This window comes from Eucalyptus grandis, chromosome 8 (genome assembly GCF_016545825.1).
Source record: "Eucalyptus grandis isolate ANBG69807.140 chromosome 8, ASM1654582v1, whole genome shotgun sequence".
In the NCBI taxonomy this organism is placed as follows: Eukaryota; Viridiplantae; Streptophyta; class Magnoliopsida; order Myrtales; family Myrtaceae; genus Eucalyptus; species Eucalyptus grandis.
The window spans coordinates 57076589-57091118 of record NC_052619.1 but is presented as its reverse complement, the minus strand read 5'-3'; the positions used below and the strand labels follow the sequence as shown (position 1 = coordinate 57091118).

The window sequence follows — 14530 nt, the reverse complement described above, 5'->3', positions numbered from 1 at the left end:
CCAGAGTTTGCCGTCTCTCCCCAATGGATCATTTGCAAGAATCACACTTCCAGATCTCCACGACAAAATCGCCATACCATATGCCAGTTCCAATGCCATAGACAAACTTTGTCGTTGGCGAGGAAGAGGTCTTCACTTTTAAATTGCTAAATTTAGTAAGAAATACGGTCACGGCCTCACGAGGAAGAATGATAGCAATGTTCGGACTCTGGACACATGGCACTGTGAATAATATAACATCGACCGACCGTAGCTGCTTGCTCCACCAACACAAACCCAAAAGAGTATGCACGCTTTCTCGACAGATATGAACATGGAAACCACGAGCCCTTCCATTTATAAAACATTTTGAAAGGGTCAATGGCGCATATCTACGTTCAGCTAAGCATTTACAGGCGAAGTATACAGAAGATAAACTAACCCTTTCAACATTCATGTGCTAACTTGGGCTACAGAGTGCAGTTCCGTCCTTAAAAGGCTACAGATAGCAGTTCCCTCCTTAAAAGATCCCATGAAGCCCACTTCACTTCTCCATGTCAACATCATCACCGAACAATTCTTGAAATTCTAACTGCATAAAACAAAGGGCAGTTGTCAATTATCCGAAGATGGATTTAGACATTGATAGTATCACAAAACCTACCTGTGCTGCGCTGTGCTCCAGCATCATCCTGCGATACTCTTCTTGTGCTTTCCTTGAGCGGAACATGGCTTGGACCTTTACTACGGATTGCTCAAGACGCTCTTCCGCCTGTCTTCGGCTTGTTCGGAAGAAGTCCTCCTCCGTATCACTTTCTCGTCCCTGGTCTACGATTGCTTCAGTGGGTTCAACATGAAGCCCTCGGAAACCTCTCCTCTTTAACCGCCAGCGTAAAATTGCCTTTTCAAGAACTCCCACTGACCAGATAATTTTTCCATACTGCCTCCGCACTTGATAGCCTCGGAAAACAGCCTGTATGATGCGACAGATTAATTTCACTAAGACTATTACTCAGGATCTCAAAAAAAGGCATTCAGTTATAGGAAAACAAAAATAATTGGCCCCAAATCAGGTCAACTCTCATGGCTATAGGAGCTGCAGCTGGAGAGAAAAAACATAAACCAGGCATGATGTGGTGTGCTCCACTTTTGGCTCATCCATAAGGTGTCTTCTGATATCAAAAAGCTGTCTTTTGTTCTTTTTAATGTCAGGATCTTAGATGTATAGCAGTTGGTCAACAATTCTAGTAGTCATGAAATAGTTCTTTAATCCTGAATCAGATTCCTGTGATTGAGATCCTATGATAAACTAATATATCAAAATTATGACGCTAAATATACTGTCCTCTTGTTAGACTAAAAGGCTTTGCTAATGGACTTTTTGAGCCATCATTTTCTCTATAATTAATTTTTCAATTTGAATAGCACCTATCAAGTTATCGGCATTTTACATGAGGGAATTCCAGCAGAATCGAATATCCAGAATTTGTTAACAGTTTATTGTAAACAATATCTTTGACAGGCAGCCATAACTCAAATTAATAAGTTCATCGAAGTCCAGTGAAAAAAGAATACTGACCAGTCTCATCGACAACATGGTTCAGACTGGTTTATCGCTAACCACTGAATTAGTGACCGTAAAAAGGGAAATGCTCACCTGAATTTTGATAGCTTGTTTACGCATATTAAGAAAGTCTTTACGCATCTTCCATGCGCGGAACCTATACTGAATTCGGGCAGCAGCTGCCATTCTCTTCCGAGACTCAAAGTTGCGGAATGCATGCTGTATCTTCATGGCTGCAACAATATTGCGTGCTTCATCCTCGGGGGTCAAATACTCAACTTGTTGAGTTCTTACTTTCAAGGAGTGCTCCCGGAATGCACTCTGTATGCGTGCGGCTGCATCTGCAGCTGTTCGATAGGCTGCCAAAGTGTCCTTCAAATACAACTCCTCCTCACTGAGGTTCTCATTGCTGACTGTGTTATTTGTGCTAGTATGTAATGAACCACTGATATTTCCAGCTATACTCATGTCCTTAAAGTGCTGTACAAGACTTTTCTCTGCAAGATATGCAGCTAAGCCCTCATAACCCTTCTTTGTTGCGAGATCAGCAGCAGTGCATCCAGCAGGATTTTCTGAAGTAGGGTCAGTGACCAAATTGGGCTTTGCCCCGGCAGACAACAACTTTGCAACCATTTTCTGACTGTTACAAGGAACTTCACACGATAAGATTTGACAGAATAATATAACTTCACAAAGATCGTTCTTGGACCAACTCACAATCAAGAGCTTAAATGAATTGAAAATTCACGACATGCTGATCTCTAAATGTCCAGATAAAAGCAATTTAAATTTAGAGAAAACAACCCAGTACATTTCTATCCTAGTTAAGCAGAAAAAATTACAAATGGCTGGTGCGGAAGACTAATGTCCTAACTATAATACCATATCACTCAATCAAAATGACTTACCTCCCACAATTTGCTGCCCAATGAAGAGCTGTCCACCCAGACCTGTCCCGAAAGTCCAATGAAAATGGCGACAAGGCAAACATATTAATAGCCCATGAGTATTCCAGAATTGCACATAGATGTATAACACCTTGACCATGCATATCATACTCAGTCATTTTACCACCAGCAATTACTCTTTCCAATATCCAATCCTTCAGTCTGTTCTTTAACAAAAGTTCGAACAAAGTGGATTTAGCATGCGGAAGTGACATCTTGTCATCTTCAACTGAGCTTAATAAATAAGCCCAGTCTTTGGAGATGTTTGAAGTTTTCTGGACAAACTTCTTTGCTTCTTTTTGGGCAGTTGTAGAGGCCTTAGAGGATGCGATATCAAGATATTTAGGAGAAGAAAACAGCAGAAAAGCAAGTCTCATTTGAAGTTCGAGCCTCTCCCTCTCTGACCTGTCTTCATTAGAAGGCACGGGATCATGTAATGGAGGAGTCCGATACTCAAATTGGATGACTTGGCTGATAGGTTTATAACCATCAAAACTCAAACATAGATTCACTAATCCAGGAGTATGTGGTGTTACGAAACAGCGATAAACTCCAACTTGAACAAGTTCGGCAGGAACAGAAAAATCGCCACAAATACAAGACATATTGGATTTGGAATGTTGAAGATATCCCTCATGGAAGATGCCAGTTATTAGTATCTGTTAGGATAAGCACATGAGCTTAGACAATAAATTGAGCATTTCATGCGAACAATTGTATGATGCAATACAAATATGTGGACCACATGGTCAAATAATTGTGTGACATAAGCAATTACCTTTAGGTATCTTTGACAAATAAAAAGGAAACTAGAGGTGGCACAATGAAGGAAACTGAAAATTCCATATCTTATACGTTAGAAGGGGAAAAAACCAACATTCCAAGCTAGTTCAATTAAATCGCATGAAAGAAGAACTGAATTTTAATGTCCTATATTTGTAGGACACTCCACTATGCTCTTAAGCATATGGAAAATCAGGCATATTGCTTTAATCAAGGAAACAGAATTTTCCACAAGTTACTAGAATTTTTACCAAGTACTACCTCCTTGCATAATCTGCTGCTGATTTGTGCAGTATGCAGAAACCACAGCTTTCCAGGATTCTAATTCTACTATTTGCTCATTAGTTTAAATGAAACCGATCTGGTATTCCCATAAACTACATGGTGCCCTTGCATCATGTCTTCTGTCTTAGGACATTGCTGAGACAAAGAGAATCAGATCCTTAACACTATTAAGGCAACTGGTAATCCTCGTCCCAAGTATATAAGCTCAAGTCTACTTCACAAGACCATTAAACCCATCAAGCAGAAAAGTAATCATTTAGCACTAGCTCCTATCTTTATTACTTTACATAAGGTGGATTATGACATAATTACATATTCATAAATACAGAACCACCACTAAAAGTTGCAGTTACTTTGCATGAGATGAATCACGACCACATCAATCATCCTCATACTTCCATCTTTCACATTAAGGGGGAGTCGGCTACATATAAAAACTAACTTATTCGATTTTAGAGGAAGAGAGCACTTTTATACCAGTAAATTAATGCATAAACTGAGTTAAAATATGAAATATTGCAGTGAAATAAAAAACCTTTGTTTTCTCAGTTGAAAAGGCCCATGCAGGTGCAACATCAGTGATGGTAAATATTATCTCGGGAGAGGAGGGTTGATCATTCATTGCTACAGATGAAGGTCCAAAATGACACGAGGAAATTGAAGATTCAAGTGCTGCATCATGTGCTGAGTCCGGTGTTTCAGTCATGATGTAGTTCATCCACCTTCCAAAACTATCCTGACTTTGCAAACCGTCATTTCCAAAGAAGCCTGGACTGCTAATTGGTATATAATCACTTCTTGAAGGATTTGAATTTGCCTGAATTCCCATAGTAGAAACCACATCATTTAGCTTATCAAGATGACATACTCCTGGTGATAGGACGCCCTGCAAAGGTGAATAAGGGTTGACATCCTCTTCCAGAAAAGAAGTGTACCAACTCCCTCAAAAGAAGTAAAGGTGCTAACAAAAATACGACAAGACAAGCAACTAAAGTTTTTCAGAAGCAATAAATTAGGACATCATTTCTTGAAGTCCCTCTTGTTGTTAAACAAGATAATGAAATCAAGAATGTTTCTGCTATACTGAATTCATGCTTCAAATTGGCATCTTCCATTTTTTAACCGATTTGAAAAAAAAAAAAAAAGTAGAAAGAACATAGTTAGCATGTAGTCGTTACAAAAAAAAGAATCTGATGATGTTGCGGCAATTCGAACAAGAAGCAGCTCTTATGGAGGCTTACATTATTGATAGCAATGGACTCTGCAGTATTTTGTCGTTCAAAGCATGAAATTCCATCTGGAGCTAAAGCAGAAATCAGAACCGTCAGTAATTTCCAAACTGCAAAACATTATGCCACTCCATTTAATTAGAAAAAAGTCCAGTTGGTTACCTCCTTTAGACGCACTTAAGTTATTTGGATCATCTGTCACAAGCTCATCCCATTCAAGAGTGTTAAGCTCGAGAAGCCTCATTTCATGATTTCTGACAGTCAAAGTATCGCCAGGCTCTGTTGAATATGCAGCAACAAATAAAAGCATGAAAGAATAGTCCATTTTCTTTGTTGGCATGAAGTAATTAACCACTATGACCACTCATCGAGTAGAAAGGAAGAACAATCCTAAAGTCCTGTTTACTCTTTTGTCGAAGGATTTATAGTCCACAATCCTAAAGTCCTGTTTACTCTTTTGTCGAAGGATTTATAGTCCCTTCACTTTGACATCCTATGCTGTCAAACAGAATGGGACTGATGACACAGATTAAACTCCACACGTTTCAAATTAAGTAACTTTGAGGGTAGTCACCTGCGCGTCCTTTTTCTGCTGAATAATAAGCTTGATTAGTCCCAGAATCAAGTTCTTCAGACAAAACCCAAGGAGCAGAAGGATCAGAGACTGAGCTAGAATGTGAATTTACAGGTGTTGCAGGAGAACCTTGTGACTGGATGACAATTCAACAAAGACCAATGCAGGATCAGAACATAGTGCTGCTTTCAGGGGGATAAAAAATAAGCCTTTCTCACGAGATGACTTTGAAAGAATTCAATAAAGTAAGTAAGCTTGATGACAAATGGTTAGCTAGCACACTATCCAATTGCCTTTCCTTTCAGTAACATCTCTGGTAACCACAGCTATAATCACATAATTGTGACCATAGAAAAGCTAAGTCCCAATTAGGAGAAAAGAGGAGTAAAGCTATGGAACCAAATGGACCTCAGGTACAAGTGTTTTCTCGCAATTTTCTCACAGTTTCTACATATGCCCCCAGCCCTGTTAAATCTGATGTTGCCCGTACTTATACACTCATCCATACAGGGCAGCCATCATGTGAGTGAGAGCTTGATCTCTGCTTTTGCATGCATGACAGAGGCTCTTTTAGCATATGAAGTAAGAGAAACACAAAATAAGCAAATCTAAAAAGAAGGTAAAGCTGCAAGTTACAAGAATAGATAAACCTCACAGGCACACATCCCTTACGTTAAAAACTTTATGTAGGATGATTTTACCAACCCAAACTCAAAGATATGAGCACTTGTTAAAGAGTCTTAATATCTAAGGAGTTTCTGCAGGGGTCCTGCAGTTAAGATCTCCCTATGCTCACTGTGATACAGAATCTAGTGCATTGTTGAAGATACCTGACTGAGTGATAACTAAGACGAACATTCAACTGAGCTAATATGACTAGTGAGATATGATAACCAACCTCTTGTGTCTCGCGATAATGAACAAGGACTATATGTTCTAAAGTCCTGTAAAGAAAAGGCAAAACAATAATGGTTAGTTCATACACTATTCGGTGTATGATCATTTCAACGTATCACAGACAGATATAGAAGTAGCATATGCAGATTGTTTATCTAAGAATACCAGGAAAATACATACTTATCAAGCAGCCAGTAACACCTACGAACAAATGTCGGGTTATCTTCACCATGTGCATAATACACATGGATCCTTTCTTCATTACCAACCTGGAAATGAAATGTAAAAGCAGCATAATAGGGGATATGGAAACCACAGTAAAAAGGAAAAGAAGTAAGAAAAGATGAAGAGAAACACAATGAATAAGTGATGACATGGATTGTCGCCAAAAGGAAGTGATTGCGAGGGTTTAAATCAGGCGCATTTCCTTGACATGATCTTAGGGAATTATAGAAAGTCCTTAGCATTTTCTAAGCAACTCAATTTGAGGGGAGAACAAGAGTGTCTTCAAGAAAATCATTTTATGTTCTCAGATCTCCTTCGAATATCTATTTTCAAGTCAAATAAGGCTTTCCAAATATGTTTGTTTGACTCCACTCAGATAGTATTCAAAGCCTTATTTTCATAACAGCCAAAGCCAACATAAATTTAACATCAATGGACTCGAGAGAGCAGCACTTGCAAAGAAGTTCCTATACTTGAGAAAAGTAAAAAAGAAGACACACCTTTAGATGTTCATGAGCCTCTTTAACAGTCTTCCCATCTTTTTTCTTCTTCCAGTTATGACCATCTTTCCTGAAGTTCCTAAGCATTTTACGGTCAAATAATACAATGGTTCCACCTGTTACATAACAAGGATAACAACAAGGCAACATGGTGAAACCCATTTTGATCTATGAAAAGTTGGCGAAACTGAAAATTCCAATGAAGCCAAAGACAATATAAACTTCTCCATCTTCCTTGAATATCTTCTTTCTTTGTGATGAAATGCTATCTTAGGAGAATACTTAAAGCAAGGGAAGTTGACCCTTGGTTTTGGTTACACCTACATAACTGATGGTATAACTTGAAAGAGCCTAAGTCCCGTCATCTGTCTATAACTAGGACACTAATTCCACAGTCGTTTGTTTCAACATTTTTCAGGACTTGAAAGAAATTCATGAACATCTGGAAAAAATTTCTGAAGGGTTATAAGAGCTAACTCCCACCAGATCATGGAATTGGTAGCTTATAAATTGAAAAAAATCCGTACAGATGGTGTGGGAGGTGATCTTCTATACAATCAAACATTGTGTACGTTTCGATGTTTGGAAAAAAAAAAGTAACACACGGTCAACAGTAAACTCAATTTAATACTACCAAAGAAATAGGATAAGTTGATTACTTTTAGGCAGGTTTACTGGCTTGACAAGTATGCTGAAGTACTTGTAATTACAAAGCATAGCGTGGATTTCATTCGGCCGAAGCCATCTCGTCTTGGCTTCCTCCCACATGGTGTCAACTTCCAAATCTGCGCATATAGAAAAAAGCTTAGGAAAATACGCATGCCAAGCAGTAGGAAATTTCGAGGTAATTCACACCATCTCTCCAGAATAATCATTTAAGTAGCACTCAGGCTTGTGACAGTGAGAAAACTGAAAATGGGATCACAAGAGCTTGATCATGCAAGTCTAAATTCCAACAACATGAATAAAACACAAGAACCGATCGGATATATCAACTACGGCCTTTTCATGCTCCTAAGGTCTATAATCCTTGCAATACTAGTCCCTGATACTGACCATCACAACCACTGTAGCTGCTCAAACTCGAACATCGCATTCTGAAATTGCTCCATCTCACCACACTAACTTGACACCATCTCTCATCAACTTGACATACTAAACCAAAATGCAACTCCTTATAATCAAATCACAGCTTTACGAAATTCTTTATTCCGTATGGCAAAACCTCATAGCTCCAAAAAGAAGTCAGTCAAACAAAGCAGCGACCCCAATTAAGAAAAAAAGGCTCTCCACCAGTGAAATTTCCAATGATATCTTACACAAGCACACCAAATCCTAAACATGGATACTTCCGTTCCTCTTAAAAATCACGGAAAAAAGCTCTCTTCCGGTTCCCGCTTAAATACACGGACACGAGCAATCAAACAAAAGCTGGCAACTTCGAACACAAAAAAGAGCTCGCACTCCACGCCACGCTCCCTCCACTATTTTCGACCGACCCACATAATCGTCCGTACAGAAACAAGATTCGCCACGCGACCACACCGACGCGCTTTACCTCGCAACGTGCGGAACCCATGAATCTCAGAGCCGACGAGCATCCCCTGCAAACTGTTCTCCATCGACACCTCAACGCGCAACAATCCCTGAACCCAAAAAAGGAAAAAGAAGGAAAAAAAAAAAAAAACCAAACTTTAATCAGCAAAAAGCCGGGAAATCGAAGAACGCGCAAAAGGGTCCTCGCCGACTCACCTGATCTTCACACGGAATGAATTCTGAAGCCCCGAATGCTTAAACGGGAAGATGGGCGGGGAATCGGAGCTGCCGCGATTCCGTCGGACCGACGCCGCCGGAGCAGCTGATCAGTGCTTTTTAGAGAGAGAGGGAGTGAGAGAGAGAGACTCGACCTCGTCGCGCTCGTAATGATGGGTTGCGGGGCTTTTATGTCCTAACAGCAAAACGATAAAACTCCCACAACAGCTCGCCGTGACAGCGCAAGCCGGAGAAGGAGAGATGGGGATTTAATCCGGTGCGTCGCCCGTCCGTCGGCGACCGGGCGAATCGGACGGCTACTCCCGCTCGATCGCGTCGCGTCCGTGGCGTTGACCGCGGGGAGAGAAAGTCGGGGGGGGGGCGAGTTACCGTGGATCGCGGAGCGCCTGATCGGGAGGGCTCTCTCCCGCAGACAGGAAAGTGAAACGAGCTTTTTCTATTTTTTTTTATTTTTTGTTTCGGACGGGAGGAAATGGAATGAACCCTTTTTTTTTTTTTCTTGGTCGAGTAATAATTTAACGTTTCTTTTCCCCGCTCGGTGGAGAAAAGGAAGAGAGAGAAAGATAGAAAAAGCGTGCAGACAAGGAGTCCTGTAGCGATGACGGCTTTTTCGCCCTCAGCAGCAATGTGTCCAATCATGGCTTTCGATAGTGTCGAAGTCTACAGTCATCCAATCGGGGAAATTTCACTTTTTTTAATTGTATCAGATTCGATTAAAATAAACGATGACGAGTCAGCGTCGCAAATCCCGAAAGATTGCGTCGAAATTGCAATCGGGTCCCCAACGTTTTAATCGGTTCGACCAGATGTCAAAGCATGAAAGATCGTGTCCAAATTGCGATCGGGGTCATGAACGTAAACTGGTTTGATCAAAAGCCAAAACCTCTACCAAAAGAGTAATTCAACTTAGCGCTTTTTAATTGGGTTCAGATATCTTCTCAACCGAGAAAAGTTTTTACGTTAAGAGTACAACTTAAGGATACCATGCAAGCCAGGTTGGGAATGTAGTGTTTTCGCAACCGTTTATCGAGAAGTATGATCGCGCTTCTATTTGAAAAATGTAAGGACTTCATTAATTCGATCGAAAGGTTTAAGAATTTGAATACGATGCACAATGTATATAAGGCTTTTAGTGCTCTTTGCTCCTGTCGATGGAGTAAACACATCATGTCATCGTACATGTTACCTTATACAAGGTTTTGATAACTATAGATTTTCCTTTTTTTCTGTTGCTTGAATTCGATCAATCAACCGCGACAAACTCTGAATAAAAAAATGACTTTTTTTGTTCGAGAAGGAAAGTTATCAATCATGGCTCTTGAGACTTTATGGTCCACGGTAATCCAATAGGGAAATGTTACTTTTTTCATTGCATAATATTTGATTAAAAAAATACAATAATAAGTCACATCGCAAATCTCAAAAGATCATGTCCAAATTGCAATCAGATCCTCAGCGTTTTAATTGGTTCGATCAAAAGATAAACCTTCACCGAAGAACAATTCTGGTCCACGCCTTATAATTGTGTTCGGTTAAATTTTGAATCGAAAAAGGTTTTACTTAACGGTATAAAGTAAGCAATTTTGGAAACGACATGTGGGTGAGTTTAGAAACCGTTTATCGAGAGGGCATGCTTATGCTTTATTTGGAAAATGTAAGGACTTGATTAACTCGATCGAGAGGTTTGAGCATTGTCTATGTTCTATATATAACGTATATAGGTCTTTCCGGTGCTCTTTGCTAAATGACGTCACGTAAACACATTGTATCATAGTAAATGTTACCTTATACATGGTTTTGATAACTAGAGATTTTCCTTTTTTTTCCTTTGTCGCTCGAATTCGGTCGTTCGATCACGGATATGGTCGTCATAAATGGCTGCTCCCACGTAGACACAGCATGACTGTAGCTTGGTCCTCTAGATGGTTTGGACTGAATGAAAATTACAGCGAAGAAAACCACAACCCCGACTTGCACGCTAGAACTAGGACTACGAAGTCAATTCCCAATTCATGCACTTGAGCGGAAAATGGAACAAACGGTACGAGCTCACTGTTTCGGGCATCTTTCATTCCAGTTTTGCCCTCGGAATCCGCGCCGTATAACTTTGAATTCATCGGAGCGTTAGGGTCACGAAAAGGATGGCTCAACAAGTCGCATTATTCTGTCGCGAGAGTGGCGTTAGGACTAGAAATTCAAGCCGAGTTAGCTCTTCCAAATCGCATGTTCATATTGATCGGGAGCTTTATCATTCTCTTGAAGATGACCATAATGGGTCTTGAAAAACCGACTATTTTGCTAGAGTGATTTGTATGTCAAGTTCGAAAGACTAGACAACCGAACTAAATTTATGACGTCTTTAAGCTCAAATCAATTAGGACAAGTCGAAATACTGGCTGTTGTGCTAGAGTAATTTGTATGTCACGTTCGAAAGACTGGACATTCAAGCTGAATTTGTAATATCGCTCGATTGACTAACTTGAATGATTATCCATTGAACTTTGCAATTTTATCATTTTTTTCCCATTTGATGTATAATTCAATTTATTTCTATCCATTTCGTCATTCTAGAAGTTTGTCAGGAGTCGATACTTGACCAGACCTTCTAACCCTACTTATCACTCTTCGCCCTTGTCAAATTCATCACATCACACTCGATTATGAAGATAATCGACTCGATGCTTTGACTTGTTAGGCCGCCGCGTGGGCTTGTTGGTGGCCCGGGAACTTTCGAGCCATCCCCTCTAGGGTTCGTGAATCACATGACTTTGCTTGGCTGCTGCTGGCGCAACGTGGATTTCGAGCGTGTCACGTCGAAGCTCTTGGTCCCCCTCCATCCCTCGTGAACACGTCTCTGGCCACATGGACCGGAAAAGCTCCGTCGACCCCACGGGGCCATGATTTGTTACAGTACACGTCCTTTCGGCGCTGTACGAGGATGCTCGCATCCTCACATGTTAAGAGAAGGGACGCTCGGGGAAGTGGAGTTGGCTTTTGCTTATCTGATCCAAAGGGAAATGGAAAAGGACTCCGTAGTGGATTGATGTGAGAAGATTGAACAAAATTTATAGCCCCCCTCGCCGGCCACCAATGCGTTGGCGACGCATGAGCAAATCGCTCGAGGGATCGCGAAAGGGCATGGACGTTGGTAGGTACATAAAGTTTGGCAGAGGGATTGCGAAAGGGAATGGACAGTAGGTAGGTATATAAAGCTTGGCACATTGGACAATTAAGATTGGAATCCAATGACCCAAATGAGCTTGAGCCCAAGGCACAACATCGATAAAAAGAATTTAGGATAAGTATAATAAAAGTCTTGAAACTTATTACGAAAGTCTAATAAGTCATAAAAATTTTATAATCAAGTTCTAAAACTGATCGAATTGATACAATCATATCATTTTATTAACTCAATCCAACTTGATGAAACGAAAAAGTTGATAAGTGCTAAGACTGATTACACTTTGTGACTAGTTTTAGGATTTGATTTGATTTTTTAAAAATTTTAAAACTAAATTGTATTTTTATAATAATTTTCAGAACTTCATGCACTTATCCCAAGAATTTACTTGCAAAACGAGGGATAGATAGTTTTTCTATCTTTGAAATTTATGATGTAACATTATCAAGAGATAAACTCATAATGAAAAATTATTCTTGACATCATTTAATTATAATTTCGTCGATGAAATTGTCATTTTCTCCCTAAAAATGTCCTCACCATACTCCTAGCCCTAAATCTACCAAAAAACACCTCTCTCTATCTCTCTCTCTCCGTCGAAAACCCAAGCAAGCGCAAATCAAAATTCACCTAAAAAGCTAAGGGTCTGTTTGTTTATGTTTCTTTTTTGTTTTTAAACAACTTTTTTTTTTTTTTTTTGGGAACAAAAAGGAACATAAACGCGCGCCAAGCATTTTGTTCCTTTTTTTGTTCTTTTGTTAAAGGAACAAAAAGAAAGAAATAAAACACAAATTTTAAACATTTTTGTATTTCTTCTTCTTTTCTTCTTATTTTCTTCTTCTTATTTCCTTTCTTTTTCTTTCGCGGGTCGGCCTCGGCCATGGCCGGCGGCCGGCCGACGAGGCGGCGGCCTCGCCCGGCCACGGCGAGGCTCGCCGCCCCGGCGAGGGTCGCCTCGCTCGCCGGCCGGGCGAGCTCGATCTCGCCCAGATCCGGCGAGGCCGAGCTCGCCCCGACCAAGGCGAGGCCGACCTCGTCCGGGCTGGGTGAGCTCGATCTCGCCGGATCCGGCGAGGCCGAGCCTCGCCCGGCTACGGCGAGGCTCGACCTCGCCGAGGGCGGTGAGCCTTGCCATGGCCGGGCGAGGCCGCCGGCCGTCGGCCGGTCATGGCCGGCCATGGCCGACGACCGGCAAACTAAAAGAAGAAAAAGAAAAAAGAAAAAGAAAAAAATAGAAAAAATAGAATAAAAATATTAAAAAATAAAAGAAATAAAAAAATTATACAAATTTACCAAACGTGTTTTGTTTATTTTTTATTCCCTAACAAATTTACCAAACGCGTTTTTGTTCAAAATTGTTCTCCAGGAGCAAAATTTTTTTTTATTTTCGTTCGCTAACGATTTTTAAACAAACACAAACAAACGCACCCTAAATAGGCGGAACGAGGTCACGACCACTCCATCTCGCCACCTCCGTAATAGACAAGGTCGCAACATTCACCGAGGTCTTGGCTTGCGACTCCATGAGACGCCAGATTCAAGGTCACTCACTCGAAGCCTCTCGGCTGCCGAGAGAGAGAGTTCATGGAACGTGATGGACTTAAATTAAAAGGTCTTGTATGTAAAAAAAGTGCTTGTTACTCCTTTGATCAAAACAGATCACTAAGAGCCCAATCGTCCCCAATGGCCCCCAACATTTATGACCGGTGGCCCCTCCCTGTCTCCGTCCCGTCCTTTTCCACGCACAGGGACCGCGTGAGTGAATGCAAATAAGTCAAGGTCAAACTACATAATTGAATGCAAAAAGGCCAAAGGTACGGTTGAATCGTCAGAACCGATAAGACCAAAAAACAAATCGTCAGAACCGAACAAAAGTGCACATTCCACCGGCCTGGCCCAAGAAAAATTTCGCTCCGTCCACGCACAAGAACGGGGCCTAGGTCGGGCTTACTTGGTCCGTATCCAATCTCGGCCCGAAGCAAAAAGCCCAAATGAGAAATCAATCTATTTCCGAAAATATTATTTAAAAAGTCATCGATGTATACTTCAGTTATAAATATTTTTTCATTTTAATAATTGAGTCCTGAACTCTTTTTACATTTTATCATTTGAGTTGATCTGACTAATTTTGATTAGAATTTGTTGACATGAATGCAAATTTGTCTTAAATAGCATGGTCGATGCTAACGTCGACAAATTTTAATAATAATTAATAATTAAAAACGTCAATAAATTTTAATAATATTTTAATATATATATTTTACTCTCTCTCTCTCTTCTTCCTTTTGCCAATGGCTAGCCATAGGTGATAACTGAGTTGGGCAAACTAACCTGCGCGAGGGTCACCCTAGCTTGCTATAGGGGAGGATTTGCTCGGGCGAGGGCTCAAGGGTTGGCTGTCCATCTAGCCAAATCTCTCTCCATTTCTTCTTCCTTTCGTCAATGGCTAGCCACAGGTGATGACTGAGTTGGCCTACCTCTCAAGGATCGGCTTGGCCCACCTCGCCAATCTCTCCCCAATTCTTCTTCCTTTTGTTGATGGCCAACATCTAGTGATGATAGAGTCGACCAACCTCGCCCAAGTGAGGGTCAC

The 14530-nt window shown here is 40.7% G+C and overlaps 1 protein-coding gene across 3 annotated transcripts; it reads right to left on the bottom strand.

The window, feature by feature from the left end:
* Window positions 1-114: 114 nt before the first annotated feature.
* Window positions 115-9158, bottom strand: LOC104415225 (calmodulin-binding transcription activator 5). 3 transcript variants are annotated; one of them, XM_010026479.3, is made up of 14 exons: window positions 8736-9158; window positions 8542-8629; window positions 7643-7768; window positions 6984-7099; window positions 6439-6527; window positions 6260-6305; window positions 5362-5497; window positions 4950-5066; window positions 4800-4855; window positions 4094-4444; window positions 2452-3149; window positions 1637-2183; window positions 644-952; window positions 115-571 (listed from the first exon to the last, which is right to left on the bottom strand). In XM_010026479.3, the coding sequence occupies exons 2-14, from the start codon at window positions 8603-8605 to the stop codon at window positions 524-526; spliced, it is 2703 nt and encodes a 900-aa protein (XP_010024781.1). In that variant the 5' UTR covers window positions 8606-8629; window positions 8736-9158; the 3' UTR covers window positions 115-523. The 3 variants fall into 3 exon arrangements, with proteins under 3 accessions (XP_010024781.1, XP_010024780.1, XP_039154620.1); XM_010026478.3 differs by having other exon boundaries at window positions 4800-4861; window positions 8736-9157; XM_039298686.1 differs by lacking the exons at window positions 8542-8629; window positions 8736-9158 and adding an exon at window positions 8303-8321 and having other exon boundaries at window positions 4800-4861.
* Window positions 9159-14530: the final 5372 nt, after the last annotated feature.